Below are 18,682 nucleotides of genomic sequence, written 5' to 3' on the forward strand. Positions count from 1 at the left end.
ACCCCTTCAGCATACCCAACACTCAATCGACCCAACATTAACCCTTAATCAACCAACACAACAATATAAATAACAAACGTTGGTTTGGCTCGCGCCGCCATTAACGCTCCTCAAAGCTACGACAGTTCAAATAAAAATAGCCCCCACTACAGTATTACATATCGACAGTTCTATTTAAATATCTGATTTTCACTGGAGTTTTAACAACCCGACGAACACGACGCCGAATAAAACAAGATAAAGAGCAGTATAAAAAAAACATAAACCTATACACCGATATACGAAAACTATAAATTCGGTGAAATAGCAAAAATACGCTACTCACCTTTATTAACAGCTCGACGAATTTCTCCGAGTCCGAGTCGTCGCGCTCCAACGCTCGAGCCTCCATTTTTATTATTTTATTTTTCTTAGAACCCTATTCTCCATAACAATGTGTTTATATACTTGGGTCTGAAACCCAAGCCCAAAACAGACTCGGGCCCAAAAAACCAGGCCCACATATCCAAATCCAATCCAACGGATTTTAAATAAATAATTTAATTAATTAATTAATAAATAAAATAAATACGTATTTTAAATACGGGCATTACAACAATGAAGCTGGATAACAACAGGGTGTGATAGGAGAAACACTGTTGACCACGATTTCAAGAGAGAAAGAGAGTTGTACAGGTAGAAGAGAGTACACACGGTCCAATAAAATATTATGTACATACAATTCAACTGTAGTTTGTTTATTGTACATACAATTGATGGTCACAAATAAATACTGATTTAGTTTCAAAATATTATGCTACAAATCAGTATTTAGTATAGAAAAACATAAATGTAAAATCATGGTCACTCTGGAACTGATGAAACTAAAAGGAATATAATTTGCATATACATATCACTTGGTGCACAAAACAAAAACAGAAAGAAAACAAATAGAAAAATAACAAAAAAAGGAAGTTGCAAAAAAAATGAAGATATACACTGTAAACTTCTCAAGCTCCTTTACAGCACATTTATAAAATCCAATTGCAAGGGGGTGCAATTCAATTCAAATATGTATGTGTATAGATATATATATTACGATAACTACATTCCATTAAATTATTGTAAATCTCAGCGATAAGACCACATGCCTAATAAATCTATTAAAGATCAAATAAGATAATAATAAAACATAGATGATGCCATACTAGTAATCCGAACCATGGTTTCCCTTCCAGACAAATCAGTAACATGATGCAGTTCAAACAAACACATTTCAACTCTCAATTATCTAGAAACGAACTGAACAGAATTAAATGACCTAATACTTACAATGATGGTGTCATTAAACGATGCATAAATATAGGCCATGCCAAAAACATACTCCCCATCTTGTACAGCAGGTCCAAGGCTTGTCACATCTCAAACTTAATTGGCAAGAAATCTACTAAGATTTACTCAGAGGAGTAGGAATGTGATGACAAACATAGATCAAACACCAGAAATTTCGAAGTATAAACTAGAAATTCTTACAAGATGAGAATGAAGAAAATCGAAAAAGGAATCAGAAGATCTTGTGAAGCATGAAACGAGAAGAACACAACCTGATCTCTTAAAGTTTAAAATTTACAGTCATTCAAGTATACAAAGAATAGAATTAAAACGACAATGTCACTAAATACATAAACAAAAAAAATAGACTTTTCCAAACAATATATTAAACCAAGAAAGATTTAACAAGTAGACATAGTGAATATGAGAAAAGGAAAGGAAATTATAACGAACAAAAACATACGATTGTGAAGATAGCTTACAGAATTTCTTCATTGAAGTTTCTGGTTACTTGACAAAATCTCTTAACAAACGCTTGTTCAAACGATCCAAAACAAAACCACAAATATTTCTTTATTAGCAGTAGGTCAACCACCATCAAGAATGCATAAATTTAAAAAAAAAAAACAAATTACTAGAAATGGGATTGGGATTAATTTGAAGAGCGGGAATGAGAGTGGGCTGCAGAAGTTAGCTAGGTTGCACACACACTGATCTCTTAAAGTTTGGGTTTGAATTGCAGAAGAAAGTTTAAGCCTACGGTTTGGAGTTGGTGGAGTGTGTGTGGGCAGAGAGAGAGGGAGGAGACTGGAGAGTGTAGCGGCGGTGAGAGAGAGGGGAGAGAAAGTAAAGTTATGTTTTATATTTCTAATTTGTAACACTTCTCAAATGCTTTTTAAGTGTTAGCAATTAATTCCTAAAATTCACCGAAATAAAGTAACGCTTTACAACATTGCTAACGCTTATATAGCGTTGGTAACTTGCTAACGCTAAATAAGCGTTGCAAAGCAAAAAAAGTGCATGTTGCAAATATCCTATTATGGTGTAGTGGTTGTTACCCCACCAATGGTCATTTCAAATGACAATTTACTAGATACCAAAATAAAAACTGAAGATCCTACTTTTGTAGAGGCACCAGTTAAACCACAACCCAAGAGGAAAGCAGCCACAGTTAAATTTCATATTGATCCATATGCTAAATATAGAGAGAAACCATCGTTTCCCCAGAGACTAGCCATGTTAAACAAGGATACAAATTTTGATGAGATTAGAGAAGTTTTTAAAAATCTAACGATAAACCTACCTTTTCTTGACGGTATTAAAAAATTGTCACAACATGCTAAGTTTCTAAAAGAGTTGTGCACTACTAGGTAGAAAACAAACATTCCAAAAGACGCATTTTTAACTGAACAGTTTCTCACACTATCTTAACATAATTAGTTTCCTACTGTACAATGCACCTTAGGGAATACTCACACGACGACTGCGCTATTAGACCTGGGGACGAGTGTTAACTTACTCCCTTATTATCTTTATAAACAAATATGTCTACAAGAGATGCAGCCAACTAAAATGATGTTGCAATTAGCTGATCGTTCTATTAAGTACCCTAAGGGTGTGGTTGAAAATGTACTAGTTAAAGTTCAAGATTTTTACTACCCAGTATACTTCATTATCCTCGACACAGAAGTCACTAACGACTCTGTTCCTATCATTTTAGGGAATCCTTTCTTGTAACTGCCAACGTGCTCATTAACTGCAGCGATGGTTCGATGTTTATGTCATTTGGCCATCTTTCTGTTGAGGTAAATATTTTCAAAATGATGAAACAGTTACCAGATACGACTATTGATGGAGAAGTTAGCATGATCGAGAGCTTAGCTCAAGATTATTTCAATAACACGTTTCCTGACAATCAGATGCACCAATTTCTTTCCTTCGGAAATTTTGACTTCGACGATGACTCCCTTGACACCATGACAGAAGAAGAATTTTTCACCTTCTATCCCAGCGATTCTTCTAACCCACCTATTAAGGAATGTCTTGCATATCTAAAAGCTTCTAATGATCTAGAACTGAGAGCACTAGCTAAGTATCATTCACCCACCTCACATCATCCTGTCACTCATTCACCTACAATCAATGTTCCCCTCCCTCCACCCTTTCAAAAAACTTTAAGTTTACACTTAACCTTTTTGCTTCTCCTGTGCTTCATGACTTTCTAAATCCATCTGGTAAGAACATAATACCCACAAAAGAGCTACCTGACACCTTCATATTCAGATGTATGATAATACAAACCCACACCACCAATGAGTTTTCTGCTAAACCCACATTCTCATTTTTTCCATTTCTTCCTTCTAAAACTTATCCATATCCCACATATCTTCCACAATCATCCATATTTTCACGATCATTCACTTGGCTACCCTTTCGTTGGAGAAAAAATAAGACATTGCATGCTAGGTTAGGTTTCAGATCTATAAGATCTCGCTCTCATTCCGCTAAGCCACATTGTAGGAAGTCCTGGTGCTTGATTCTGTTTGGGGGTGCATTTCATGTTATTTATTTATAGACAGACCTCCAACTTTTTTAGTTGTTGCTATATGGTAAACTGCATGTTAATACATGTTCTAGATAGAGTCTCGAGTATCTGACTATAACAGACTCAATTTTTTCTTCGGTGTACTCCATTCCAATCTTATATATTGGTAAGTGCACCATTAAGGTAACCGGGCCCTCACTTTGGAGTGTGTGGCTGTAAGTGTTGGATCCTAAATCCACGTTAACGTAATTCACGCTTTCTACTCTTGCATATTTTCTCATTTTTTGAGTCATGTTTCTCTATGGAGTGATTTATGTCTTTATTGTTTTATTGTTTTCTTTTCTATTAAACCTTATTCATAAAAAAAATAAAAAAACATATTAAATCCTATAAACAGTAATCTAACAAGTCTCGAGAATCTAACTTTAAAAAACCCACGTTTTTAAAACGAATTTTCTAAACTATGTTTTCAAAAATTTGTTTGGGGGTGGGGTGTTCGTCTTTCCCTTTCTTGATCACTCAACTTCCTATTCTTGTTGTTTATGTCGTTTAGTCGTAATTTGATTCGGGTTGACACTATCTATACATTTAGATTTCTTTTGATCACATAACTTATGTCATTCACGTACTTCGAGGTATTTTCCATCTTTTTATGTGTAAACCACGGTTAGACTAGAGTTTTATATAGATCATTGGATTGCATTTTTTATGTTGATCATTTTCATAGCTCATTCGCCAAAATCGGACCGTTAACGAATAGGGAATTTTAGTTTTAAGTTTTACGAGGCATAGGACAAGATGGGCATTACAGGATTTATTTTGGGTTTGGGCCCAAACGATTTTAACCCTATGCAGTCACGTGAGCCCCTTTTAAAAACCAAATCACAATTTTTGGTTTCTCTCCGCCTCCAAAATGCAAGAACAGCCTTTACCTAGAAACCTTGAGCGTGCCCGCGCCCTAACCTCTACACAACCCCTATCCAAAATTGGATCGAGTGTTTAATTCACTCTCCCCCACCTTGCATTCACCCTAATTTCCAAATCTAAACCTAATGGCTCCTCAACCACCAAAGATTCTTCCGGAACAAGTTTTTACTCAAACACAATTTTCACCCTTTTTCGGTGTCGAAATGGTTATTAGGAAGTGGCATGGATTGTGGTATTCTCCAGAGGATTTTTATCACACTGATTTGGTGTATGATTTTTATAAAAAAGAAGGAGATTGATGGTCGTCGGGTTTTTGTGAAAGTGAATAGTAGTCGGAGGGAATTGACTACAATAGTGTTATCAGAGATTACTGGCATTAACTGAAGACCCATTGTACTCACAATGCAGGAATCTCAGTTTGGTGGAATTGGTCTGTTGATGATGAAGACTGTCTTCGAAAGAGTTTACAATGCGAACTCATATTGTGTTCGTTAGACGTCTCTGAGACGAAGCCAGCTGACTGTGGCTCAGTGGGTTGGTAGAAATATGATTGCCACCACGAAAGTAAGTGACATCAATTTGAATTGTATGCACATTCTCTAGATCCTTCAGAACAAGAGGTATGAGTTTTGCATCCTCGACTTTTTGTTAAGTGAGATTAAAGCAGTTAGTAAATTTACCGTGGGCTTCCCTACATTGATTACGAAGGTTATAATGCATTGGGGATGTGTTCCAAAGACTGGTAAGATTAATTTGAAGTTGCATGAAAATGCACGTATCTATTGGGAGTGTATTAAGAGGGATTGTCGATTGTCGAAAGATAGGCATTTTGAGACAGTATCGGATGAGGAAGATAAGGACGACACGACTTGTTTTGATGCGGATGCTTTGGATAGGGCTACTACGGATGTAGCCTGCATCTCGTTACTTCATCATGGCCTGCAAACTCTCCATACTCAGTATGAGACAATTCGTACAGGCCAACGTTCTCTGAATGACCTATGTGAGTCTATTCAGACTAGGCAGGGTACCGTTCTCAGAAACCAAGCTAAGCTGTAGCAGAATATTCTGTTGCTCAGTGATAGTCACCAGGACATCCAAGATAACATGGAGATTCTCATCCAGAGAAATACGGAGCGTTGGGAAGCTATGGATGTCTTTATGGACCAACAACACACGTTTCAAGTATAAGTTCTGCAACGCCTGCCACCTCATGAGGGTTCTTCTTTCGCTGAGTCTAGCAGGCATGAACGTCATAGATGTAGGACGGATGGCTCTGGCCCATCCTCATCTCGTGGCTAGTTGTTGATTAGATTAATGTTGTTAGGAAATTTCCCTGTTTTTAGTAGAATTTTTATTCTGAGTTGTTAGTTAAGTAGTTAATATTGAATTCTATATTTAGTTGTTATTTAAATTTCGAGTTAATTTTAATTTTGTCCGAGACTGCCTTCTATTTTTCATGAATCCCACCTTCCCGACTTGTTTGGGGGTGGTATTATTTGTTTAGCATTTGTATTTTTCCCTATCCACTTGTTTTTGGAAGTTAATATTGCAAGGTTGTGAGAATATGGGTTATGTGAGCATGTTGCTAATGTGGTCTAGATATAATGAGCTACTTTTAGGTTGTGCAACCTCAAAGATTAGAATTGGATGATTGCTATTTTTATTTCCAGCCTAAAAGCTATTGGTTTGATTTTGGAGTCTGCACCTTATCTGTTTCTATTTTGGATTTAGAACATTTTTCATCATCCTGCCTTAACAATTTGGGTAACTTTTGGAACTTAGATTAAGAAACTAGTCCTTTATAAATACATGGTCAGCTCTAATCTTCTCACTTTCACCTCTAAACTCCACACTAGCAACAACACTCGGAACGCGTCCGCACTCACTTTTGCCTATACACAGAGTGCGCCCGTGCCTAAGTTATTAGAACGCAGAGTCAGAGTTGAGCGCACCTGCGCCTATCCATAGGCTATTATGAGCGCACCCACACCTTCACCTCAACACAACTCCAGTTCTATTTTTTGGGGTTTTCCGCAGTCACTTCAAGGAGTTCAGTAGTGTGTTTGTTTGATATGAAATCTCCTCAAATCATACCGGAGCAGTGATAAATGCTCAAAAATTGCAATTTAACTCTCGATTATGCCTCTTGTTTAGCTATCTTAGTGGACCAATAGTGTTTGTAAGTTATGTTTTATGATTCTACATGTGAAAGAGAGAGTTTTGCGGAATATTACAGAAAAAAGGGTAAAACTGAGCAATTCAGAGCATTAAGGATCACATGGGAAGCCCGTGGACAATCATGGAGAAGGCCAAGGAATTGAAGCTATTAAAGATGCGACTTGGACCTATTTGGAAGCCCAAGGCCAAATGATTCATTGCTTGGACCAAAGCCCGCAAAAGAGGATAGAAGGATAAAGCATAAGAGGGAAAATAGAGTCTTGCGTCTGAGATGGGACTATCGTGCATCCAGACGTGACTCTCGCGTCTGAGACGCATGGATTGTGCATCTAGACGCATGAAACGACATAGTAGCCACTTCCTTCTCAGTTTTAGAGACGAAGTTGGACTCTGGAAGAAGTTGATTTGTATTAGGAAACAAATGGTGGTTTGGAATGCTTCCAGAACTCATTGTAACCCCTATAATAGAAGACCTAAGTGCCTCATGTAATTAGCCAATTCACTTATACTCTTGTCTCCAGAACTTGAGGCAGATAGAGATTAATAATAAAAGATTCGGTTTTAACTAGCTGAGTCTTAATAAGTTAGTCTTTCTAGTCTTATGTTCTTCGACTCTTCTTCTTCTCATTCTTCGTGTTCTTCCTTCTTTATGGAAGGCTAATCGTCTCCTTCAAGGGAGAAGATGAAGCCGGTGTTTAGTGTTCGTTGATTCTTTTGGTTCATGGTATTCTTCAATCAGGTTAGTTCTTTATGTTTTTAGTTATTAGTTCCATTGCCCAGACCAGGGGATGGAAGTATAGATTAAGATTTTATTTATTGCAATCAAATATCATGCTAGTTTAAGCTTTTATTTATTGCAATTGAATATTTGCTAGTGACATGCTTTTATTTATTGCAATTGAATATAATGCTAGAATAGGGTTTTATTTATTGTAATTGAATATTATACTATTATTCTTTACTTTTCTTCTAGTTGTGTAATGTTTTAGAGTAAGGGAAGTATTCCTTGTGTTTGCCTTAGATGGTGATTCATTGAATAGCTGCCCAAGCTCATATAAAAGGAAAGAAGATATTAATAACATGAATATAGGAACAACCTTAAAGAGAGTTATTCGTTAACGATGTTTCTTCCAAGAGGGCATCAACACTCGCTCAATTGCCTAATTGTAGTCTACTTGTGAGAACAACCATGAAGCAAAAGGTCATTGAAACAAAAGTATTGGTAGATTCTAATCTCTTGAATTCCCTCTCCTATAAATTCTCAATAGTTTAGTCAGTTTAGTTTAGTTTAGCATTAGAATATAAAATCTCTACAATCATAGTTTTTAATCCCTTAAACCCCCTTTCCAGTTTTGTCATTCATATAAACATACACTTAAAAGTATAAAGATATCCTACTCATCCTTTACTTATTGAGGGATAATTAGGTTTTGATACGCTTCTATTTGGTGTAACGACCATCATCTATCTACATCATCCATATACCATCTCATCAACATGCAAAAAGGAGGCAGTGTCAAATGGGGTCGCTGCCGTTTTATGTTGTTTATGTTTAACGTTTTCTTTCAAGATTAGAAATTTTGGATCTTGAGGTAATTTTAGCCGCATCATCCATCCTTTTAAGAAATAAAGAAGCTTGAAGGACATCTCGAAGACAAAATCTACCATCCAGGTTAGTCGAATCTTCATTCTTTTTATTTCATTCTTAGTATAATTGCATCGTAGTTTAGTATTATTGCTTTCTAGTATAATTGCATTTAGGACCTTTTCAACAATTGAAGTTGTAAGCCAACAAAGTGAAATATCAAACTCTAGTGTTTCTTGTCTGAATTTTGACAAACGGACTATCGTCTGTGGGCCGTGGTACTTAAGCAATCCAAGTGATTCACCATAACCCTAGAAGAGACAGCTTTAGACAACGGGCAAGATACTAGCTGCAAAGCCTAACCCAGTTGAAGGAAAGTAGTTTTGCATATTAGTATAATTTAGAATAGTTGCATATTAGTTTAATTGCATTCAAGCATAGTAAGATAGTTTTTCGTCATTTTTGCATAGCATTTTCTAGTGTATGCCCCGTCGTCCATATCATCGTCCAGTAAGAACATAACAGCAGACAAGGTTTAACAACCGACTCACAAGAATACTAGATGAGATTGATACAATGGCCGCATGCAATGATGGAGATGTTGTACACCTGAATAATTCTGAAGCTATCCCACCCATACAAACACAACAGAGGAAGAAGCTGAGTGATTTCTATTCGCAAATCATTGGAGACCCACCCAGCAGTATTGTTTTTCTAGAGACATAAGCTAACCAGTTTGAACTTAGAGCATCAGTAATCTCTATGCTTCCAAAGTTCAATAATTCAGACAATGTTCAACCATATGTTCACATGAACAAATTTCTAGCAGTCCTCAGAACTTTCAAGAACCAGAATATCAAAGATGAGAGTATCAAGTTGATTATTTTTCCACTCTCACTCGAAGGTAAAGCCTCCAAATGGTTAACTACACAGCAAATCAATTCAATCAACAACTGGGAGAAGTTAAGAATAAAGTTTATGAACAAGTTCTACCCACCCCAGAAGACAAATGCCATGCAGCACGCCAACAACAATTTCAAAGGGAAGGTGATTGAATAATATCATCAAAGCTGGGTGAAATTCAATAATCTGCTAGTCTCATGTCCACATCATGGATACGACAAGAGCACACTGGCTCATTTTTTCTATCGAGGACTCTCGATGATGAACAAGCAAATGATACAGTCAGTGCACAAAGGCAAGTTTACATCAATGGATGGAGAGGAAGCCTACAACTTTCTCGAGAATTTAGCTGAAGAAACACAACAATGAACTACTAGCAATGAGAATGTCGCTAGCATGGAGGGGGAGCCAAAGCAATTTGTTTACCAAGCACATGAACAATCAGATCAAGAACTGAAGTCTACATTGGCCAGCCTGGCCACCAGCATTGAAACTTTGAGTAAGAAATTCAATCAGTTCTCCATGAATCCTTCCAAGATCAACAAGTCTCAAGCTAAATCTCTCCCAATCATGCAAGCTAGTCGATATTGCGAAGTCTGTTTGGACACTTCCCATGCAACTCTAGAATGTCCTAGTTACTATCAACATGCATCAGTTGGAGAGTATAATATAAACTCATTTCAGAGGCCCAACCAAGGTGGTAATAACTTTCAAGGCAATTATTGGAAACAGAACGCTGGACCCCCAGGTTCTCAAGATCAAAGTTATATTCCACAGACAAGTCAAGCTTCATAGTTGGTTCCTCAACAACAATTATACTCTCAGCAGAATTCCAATACAAGTGGAGAGTTAGTGCCAGATCTTAGGAGAAATTATGCCGCACCTGCCAACCTGGAGAATGATATTACTTTGCTATCACAGAAAATTAGAAGTTTGAAAGTGTTCTAGAGCTTCTTGCACAGTCTTAGCTCAATCTCCAGCAATCTCAGGAAAGTCAATGTTCTAGAATGGAGTCTCTAGAGGCTAAGGTCAACCAACTCACCACTGCTTTGTCTGTAAAGACACAAGCCACTCAACCTAGCTTATTGGACACAATATTGAGGAGTGAAGATGTATGCCACATTGGAACAACTACTAGTACTGATCACCTCCATGATCATGTCAGCTTAGTTACTACTCTCAGATCAGGATTGAAGATAGACAACAAGGTTGACTTACCTTCTCATGATGACATTGCTACAGAGCAATCGGTCAAGATTTCAAATTAAGTTCGAAAGGAAGTGGGAGAAACCCTTTCAACTCCCATTTGTCAAGATAACCAAGACAAGATATGCAAGAATGCCAAAGAGAAAGAAAAGCAGACACATGCTGATGTGTTTGTACCAAAGGCACCTTTTCCTATGTTTTTTGCTCAAAGCAAAAAGGGAAAGCAATTTTTAGAAATGAAGGAGGTATTTAAGAGAGATAACATCAATATCCCCTTCCTCAAAATGATCAAGCAGTTGCCATCATATGCCAAATTCTTGAAGGATGCATGCAACATAAAGAGAAGTACTCATGTTCCAAAGCGAGCGTTTCTAGATGGACAAACAACATTTGTTATCCATCAGCAAGCTCCATTCAAGCTCAAAGATCCAGGAAGTCTTACAATATCATGCAATATAGGAGAAAAATTCACAAGTAATGCTCTTTTAGACCTTGGTGCTAGTGTTAATCTCTTGCCATATCATGTGTACCAAGCGTTGGGCCTGGAGAATCTAAAGCCTACAAAAGTCAAATTGAAGTTGGCCTACCATTCTACCAAGATTCCCAGAGGCATAGTTGAGGATGTTCTTGTTCAAGTAGCCGATTTCTACTATCTAGTGGATTTCATTGTGATAGACACCCAGGAGGCCTTTGATAAAATTCCAATTATTCTAGGCCGACCTTTCCTCGCTACCGCAAAAGCTTTGATAAATTGTTACAATGGTGAAATGAAGATCAACTTTGGTAAGATGTCCATGGACATAAATATCTTTCACCTGTTGCATAAGGATTGTGATAACGCCGAAGGTGTAAAGGTGTACTTCCTTGATAGCATGATACAAGAATCCTTCCCATTCGAAGATACAATTGAGAGTGCTCAATCTACAGAAAACTGTGATGAACCCGAGAACCCCACCACAGAGGCGTTGCTAGCCATGTTCTTGGAATCTCTGCAGAAAATTCAGGATTTAAGTGAGCAAAATGGAAAATTGACAGAGTGAGTATCATATCTTGAGAAGATGAACTCCATATTTAAGGATGAACAACAGACTTCTACCCAGAAAAATTAGTTGCTAGAGAATTAGCTTAAAGAAGTTTTGGAAAAACAACAGAATCTAGAAACTGAAATGAGTCTTCTGAAGCAGAAAGTGGACCATATTGATAAGAAGCATTGCACTATTGAAGCTTCTTCTACACCATCATTGTCTGAATGAGAGAAGTATGTGAACCAGTCTACCGCCCACCTTGAGCGCAGTCACCCAGACATCCATTATCATTACTGTGGTGGTAAAGGGCACATTAGATACTATTGTCCTGTTAGAAAGAAAGATTTTCGTCAATCTTCTACACAGAGGAACCAGAAGGCCTATCACACAATCATCAGACCTAAAATAGTTCAAGGTAGAGAAGCAACTTCACCAGCAATCTTTCCAGGATATCAAGGAGTATTTTTGACAACCCACAAGGTGAGACCTCCTCGTCCTCCAAATATTCGTCAGATTTAGGTAAGAAAATTTGATCTCCTCACTCCAAATTGATAATGCATGATATATAGTCTTAGGGATCTGACTTAAAAAGACCTAAAAAAATAAAAATAAATAAAAATCTTGGTAAAAGGAAATGTTCTTATTTTTGGGATTAATTTTGATATTTGGCATCAATGGTAACATCTTCCCTTTTTCTCATTCATTTCATTTACTTAATTTCTATACATTGAAGACAATGCATATGTTAAGTTGGGGGAGGGTGTACTTGAGAAATAAATTTCAAAAATTAGTTTTCAAAAACCAAAATATTTTTGTTTCTATATCAGCAGCATGAGAAAAATGAATTTTAATGATGAGTCTGGGATATATAATCTATACTGCTTATTGTTGAGTTTAATAGATAGTTGATATTATTGATTTCATTATCGCTTAGACTATTTATTATGCTCGGACATAGTCCTTGTTGATAGAATTCTTTATCAAGGCACCACCATAGTATTTGGTCAGTTTTGTGTACTTTTACTAGAAGAGAGATTTAACCCCTAGTAAACTGGAAGTAGATTTTTAAGACTTAGTCCATGAAACTTGAGCTTTATACCCATTCTTTGGAGAGTTCTTACGAAAAATCCGAGTCTGCATGACTCAACCTCTTTTAGTTCTCTATGTCGTTGTAATATAGTCTTATTATTCGTTGATTTGGTTAATCACGAAGTGACATCAATTGGGGAGATAGCCATTAGGTCTTGTAGTCTATTCGAAACAAAGTATCATACTGATAAGTCAAGTAGTAAACCCATTCAACCTTTATCCCACCTAGTAGGACCATCATGTTAAAACCTTTTGAGCTTTACAATAAGCCATTTTCTTTCATAAAACCCTTTACCCTTTACCCAACTCCAGACAAGGAGTATAGCCAAAATCTTTATCATCCATACCCATATGTTTCTGAGAATACGAGGGACACAAAGAGGAAGAAATAGCACAAAAGGAAGATTACAAGGAAATACCATAGAGATACAATGAAGACCATCATTCTGTTCTAAGTAAAAGAAGCTAGTGGAAAACAAGCATATCTAGTACTAATCAAGGATATACCACTGAGTTAAAAAAAAAAAAAAAAAAAAAAAAAAAGAAAAAGAAGTTAAATAAAATGGATGGAAAAGTTAAGACAAAGGAAGAATTTTCTCTACAACGACATAGAGACCGTCTGTTTTTACTATCTCCCATCATAATCTATGAGTCTTTGCAGCAATGTAGTTAGCAATGGAGACCGTCTGTTGGAGTAAGCACTAAGTAGGTAAGAAATTTCTCTCTCTGAAAAATACTATCATTCTTGAACATGCTATTGATTGATTTTGTAGGTATATCACCTGAAAACCCTCACGAGACTATAACTCGTCTTTTTTTATTAACTTAAAGGTTTAAAGCCTTGTTGCATATGGTAAATGCAATCGCGATGCCTGCGAAAGTGAGTTAGGATTTTATTTTTGTTATTAGGATGTGATTTTGATCACTTATCTATTTTTTTTATCTTATTTTCTAAGAGACTAGCAAAAGGCTAGTTGGGAGTTGTGATAAGTGCTCAAAAAGTGTAATTTAACTCTCGATTATGCCTCTTGTTTAGCTATTTTATTGGACTAATAATGTTTGTAAGTTATGTTTTATGATTCTATAGGTGAAAGAGAGAGTTTTGTGGAATATTAGAGAAAAAGGGGTAAAACGGAGCAATTCAGAGCATTAAGGATCACATGGGAAGCCCGTGGACAATCATGAAGAAGGCCAGGGAATTGAAGCTATTAAAGATGCGACTTGGACCTATTTTAAAGCCTATTTGGAAGCCCAAGGCCAAAGGATTCATTGCTTGGACCAAAGCCCGCAAAAGCAGATAGAAGGATAAAGCAAAAGAGGGAAAATAGAGTACTACGTCTGAGACGCGACTATCGTGCGTCCAGACGCATGAAACGACATTATAGCCACTTCCTTCTCAGTTTTGGAGACGAAGTTGGACTTTGAAAGAAGTTGATTTGTATTAGGAAGCAAATGGCGGTTTGGAATGCTTCTAGAACTCATTGTAACCTTTATAAATAGAGGACCTAAGTGCCTCATGTAATTGGCCAATTCACTTATACTCTTGTCTCCATAACTTGAGGTAGAGAGATATTAATAATAAAAGATTCAGTTTTAACTATCCGAGTCTTAATAAGTTAGTCTTTCTAGTCTTATATTTTTCGACTCTTCTTCTTCTCGTTCTTCGTGTTCTTCCTTCTTTATGGAAGGCTAATCTTCTCCATCAATGGAGAAGATGAAGCCGGTGCTTAGGGTTCATTGATTCTTTTGGTTCATGGTATTCTTCAATCAGGTTAGTTATTTATATTTTTAGTTATTAGTTCCATTGCCCAGACCAGGGGATGGAAGTATAAATTAAGGTTTTTATTTATTGCAATCAAATATCATGCTAGTTTAGGCTTTTATTTATTGCAATTGAATATTTGCTAGTGACATGGTTTTATTTATTGCAATTGAATATAATGCTAGAATAGGGTTTTATTTATTGTAATTGAATATTATACTATTATTCTCTACTTTTCTTCTAGTTGTGTAGTGTCTTAGAGTAAGGGAAGTATTCCTTGTATTTGCCTTAGATGGTGATTCATTGAATAGCTGCCCAAACTCACATAAAAGGAAAGAAGATATTAATAACATGAATATAGGAACAACCTTAAGTAGAGTTATTTGTTAACGATATTTCGTCCAAGAGGGCATCGGCACTCGTTCGATTGCCTAATTGTAGTCTACTTGTGAGAACAACCATGAAGTAAAAGGTCATTGAATTAAAAGTATTAGTGGATTCTAATCTCTTGAATTTCCTCTCCTATAAATTCTCAATAGTTTAGTCAGTTTAGTTTAGTTTAGCATTATAATCTAAAATCTCTACAATTATAGTTTTTAATCCCACAAACCCCCTTTCTAGTCATGTCATTCATATAAACATACACTTAAAAGTGGAACGATATCCTAATCATCCTTTACTTATTGAGGGATAATTAGGTTTTGATACACTTCTATTTGGTTCAACGTCCATCATCTATCTACATCATCCATATATAATCTCATCAACACGCAAAAAAAAAGGCAGTGTCAAGCAGTCCTTCGAAGATTTGTTTGAGAGTGACACCTATGGGTCTTGGTTCCGCGAATTGATTATACAGGCAGGATGGTAGCCTCTAATGGTAAGCTCTGATGAACTATATTCTCCTGCACTTACAGCTTATTTCTTTGATCATTGTAAGTTTTTTTATCGACCGGATGGGAAACAAGTGTTCTATGTCACCATTGATGATGAAACAATAGACTTAACCAAGTTCTTGTTGGCCTTTGCTATTGGACTTTCTATGCCTGCTGAAATCCAAAACTCATGGGGCTATTTGGTTGATAATATGTATATCTACAACTATGAGTTTTTACATGAGACCTATGGGGCAGGGATTTTTCATGGAGAGACCAAGGGCAATATAACGTAGCCCTTGGTAGCTTGTCCCTTAACGTAGGCACTATTATGTTCTTTATCATGCTGAATATCTTAGGGGAATGGCGTTTTTCTTCTGCGAATAACGCCACTTGTGACGTCTTCCATGCTCTAGCTAAGGGATGAATGCTCTCTGACCTTCCCCAGACCTTAGTGTCCAGTTTAGCACGAGCCCATAGTATGAAGCATAAGTACCTTCTTGTGCCTATCTTGGTTTGCAGCATAATGCTATGTTTCTTTCCTAAGGTATGTACCCGTTTCACGGATTGGGTTGGGGTTGACATTGTAAGACCCACCAATTGCATTATATGCTCATTCCGTTCAATGACTTGGCTGGGGTGGAGGCTACAACCTAATTGGGTTTCCCCTTATACCCCATCCGACCAAGTGGCTCTTAACAGGTTAGCAAAGGTAAATGATAGATGGCGTAAGGCCTGGAAAATTGTCATGGCATAGCAGGATGCAAAGGAACCTCACTTCTTTATAGAAGAGGAGGAAAACGCTTAAATGATGGATATGAGGTAAGTTTTATTTTTTGTTAGTGTTTGCTTATGTCCCAAGCAATATATATATATATATATATATATATATATATATATATATATATATATATATATATATATATATATATATATATATATAAAATATGCACTTGCTTTCTAGTAAAAAAAATAATAATAATATAAATAATAAGTATTTATACTATGCACTTAGGAATATTGGTATTGTTTCCTTCTTCATGATGATATTAAATTAGGATAGTTTCATGTTAGCTCTTAAATTAGGATAGTTTTTAGAAATTTAGGTTAATATGTAGGTAATAGTCATTGCATCTTTCCATAAATATATTGTATGAGCATCTATGTTTGTATTGGCAGTAAGTTTCTGAAATCTAGGCTAGTATACTTATTCTATAAATTCTGTGAGAATATAGCCTAAAAGCCTTATGAGTGAAATATTTGAGTAATGACACAAGGAAGAAGTAAATTCCAAATGTTGTTGATGATAGAAAATACTTATTCTACAAATGTTGTTGATTAGCGTTTTGTGTAGAGTGAAGCTTCCTCTTCTATAGCTCCTTTGATGCCTGGCGGTCCAACGTCACAACCTTTCTCTTGGAGTTTGCTGTTCTCCAACTCTAGGGTAGCTTCTCTGGGAACAAGACTGGAACAGTTCGATATATCTGAAGTTGATGGTATTATTGATGTTCCCTTGGATCTCATTATGAGGAGTGAAATAGTGTGGAGGGAATATCTCATTGGTTTCTTTCTAGAGCGAAGATTCAGCTTTCCTTATGTTAAATTTGTTCTGCAGCAGAAATGGAAAATGAGGGGTTCTTTTGAGATGTCAGCTGACCAAGATTTGTTTTATTTCAAATTTTCAAGTAAGGAAGATAGGAAAGCTGTGTTGGATGAAGGTCCAGTGTTTATGGGAGGAAGATGCCTTGTTATTGGACCCTGGACTCAAAATGTTGAGCTCCAAATGAAATCACTGAATACCATTCCCATTTGGGTTAAGATGCATGGAGTACCCAAAGTGATGTGGATTGATGAAGGTTTAGGATTTATTGCTAGTAAGGTTGGGAAACCTCATTGTCAGGATCGACCAACAAAGGAACGAAGGCAATTGGATTATGCGAGAGTCTGTGTTGAGTACAAGGTAAATGAGACTTTGCCTGACTCATTTGATATCTGGCTGAGCCCAAATGATGTAAGGAGAATTTCTTATGAGTACCCTTGGATCCCTAAACGTTGTGAGTGTTGCCACATTTTTGGACACACAATAGAGAAATGCTCGAGAATAGCACACCAAAACCAAGGCCAGAGAGCAGCCATCATGAATAGAGCTGATGGTAATGAAAGGAACAAGAATAGGAGAACTGTGATGGGATTGGAACGAGGAAATAATACAGTAATCTATGATGGCAATGGCCCGGGGGAAGATATGACTAGAAGGATCTAGATGCCGAGGCAACTCAATCCCAGAAACAATCAGTCCTCAACAAGTGCTGGGACTAGTGGTGTAAGGGCTGAGCAGGGAATGTCACAAGTGAGTGACAATGATAATGAACCAGTAGTTGTAGAAAATCTAGTTGAGGGTCCAAAAACAGCAGGAGCATAGCAAGGAATAGTTACAGACGGTCATGCTGATTCTCGTATGGTAGTCTATAGGGAAGGTAATGATGATCTTATGGGATCTCAGTTTGCGATTCTAAATATATTAAATGGTCGTGACTCTGGGAATGTATTAGAAGATTTACAGAAGGTGGCCGACATTGGGGATGAATCAGTGTATTGTCATAAGGTGGCTGACTTTGGGAATGGCTTAGTCCAATTTCAGGAGGTGGCTGACGCTGGAAATGAGTTGGTGCATTTTCAAGAGGTGGTTGACTTCGAGGAACCTTTTCAAATGGCTCTTTAGATACCCGACTTGGATGAATTTAACAGACAAGAGCATGACAATGAAAGTGTGGATTCAGAGGGAGAGGATTCAATCCATGAAATTGAACACTTTAACGACCACATTCTAGATATGGAAATAGTGGGTAAACTTGACTCCTTGCCAGTAACGGAAGAACCAACTACCCCAGTAGTGCAGAAAGGCAAAAATACATAGGGCAGCAACTCAAGACGCAATGGGGAGAAACAAACAGCAAAGGAAGACGGGAAGTCGAGTAGGAAAAAGAGAGGAAGACCTAAAGGGTCAAAAAACAAAAACAGATATTAAACATGATAACTCCAATCTGTGTTTGGAATGTTCGGGGTACAAATGACATCCTTCGAGCTAAGGAGATCAGTAAATTGAGAATGGAAAATAAACTTTGTATCATGGGTCTTTTATAAACAAAGGTGAGACAACACAAATTCCAGGACATTCGTAGTTTGTGTTGCCCGAATTGGGAGTGGTTTGACAACTATAACCAGGATCCTTCCAGTAGAATTTGGGTTAGTTGGGACCCAAACTTCATCAGT

General features: G+C 36.9%; 1 protein-coding gene across 1 annotated transcript; it reads left to right on the top strand.

Moving 5' to 3' along the window:
* Positions 1 to 16,793: 16,793 nt before the first annotated feature.
* On the top strand, positions 16,794 to 17,672 carry LOC147492597 (uncharacterized). The gene has a single exon (XM_086567556.1). The coding sequence runs from the start codon at positions 16,794 to 16,796 to the stop codon at positions 17,670 to 17,672; it is 879 nt and encodes a 292-aa protein (XP_086423682.1).
* Positions 17,673 to 18,682: the final 1,010 nt, after the last annotated feature.

This window comes from Coptis chinensis, chromosome 6 (assembly GCF_015680905.1).
Source record: "Coptis chinensis isolate HL-2020 chromosome 6, ASM1568090v1, whole genome shotgun sequence".
NCBI classification, from domain to species: Eukaryota; Viridiplantae; Streptophyta; class Magnoliopsida; order Ranunculales; family Ranunculaceae; genus Coptis; species Coptis chinensis.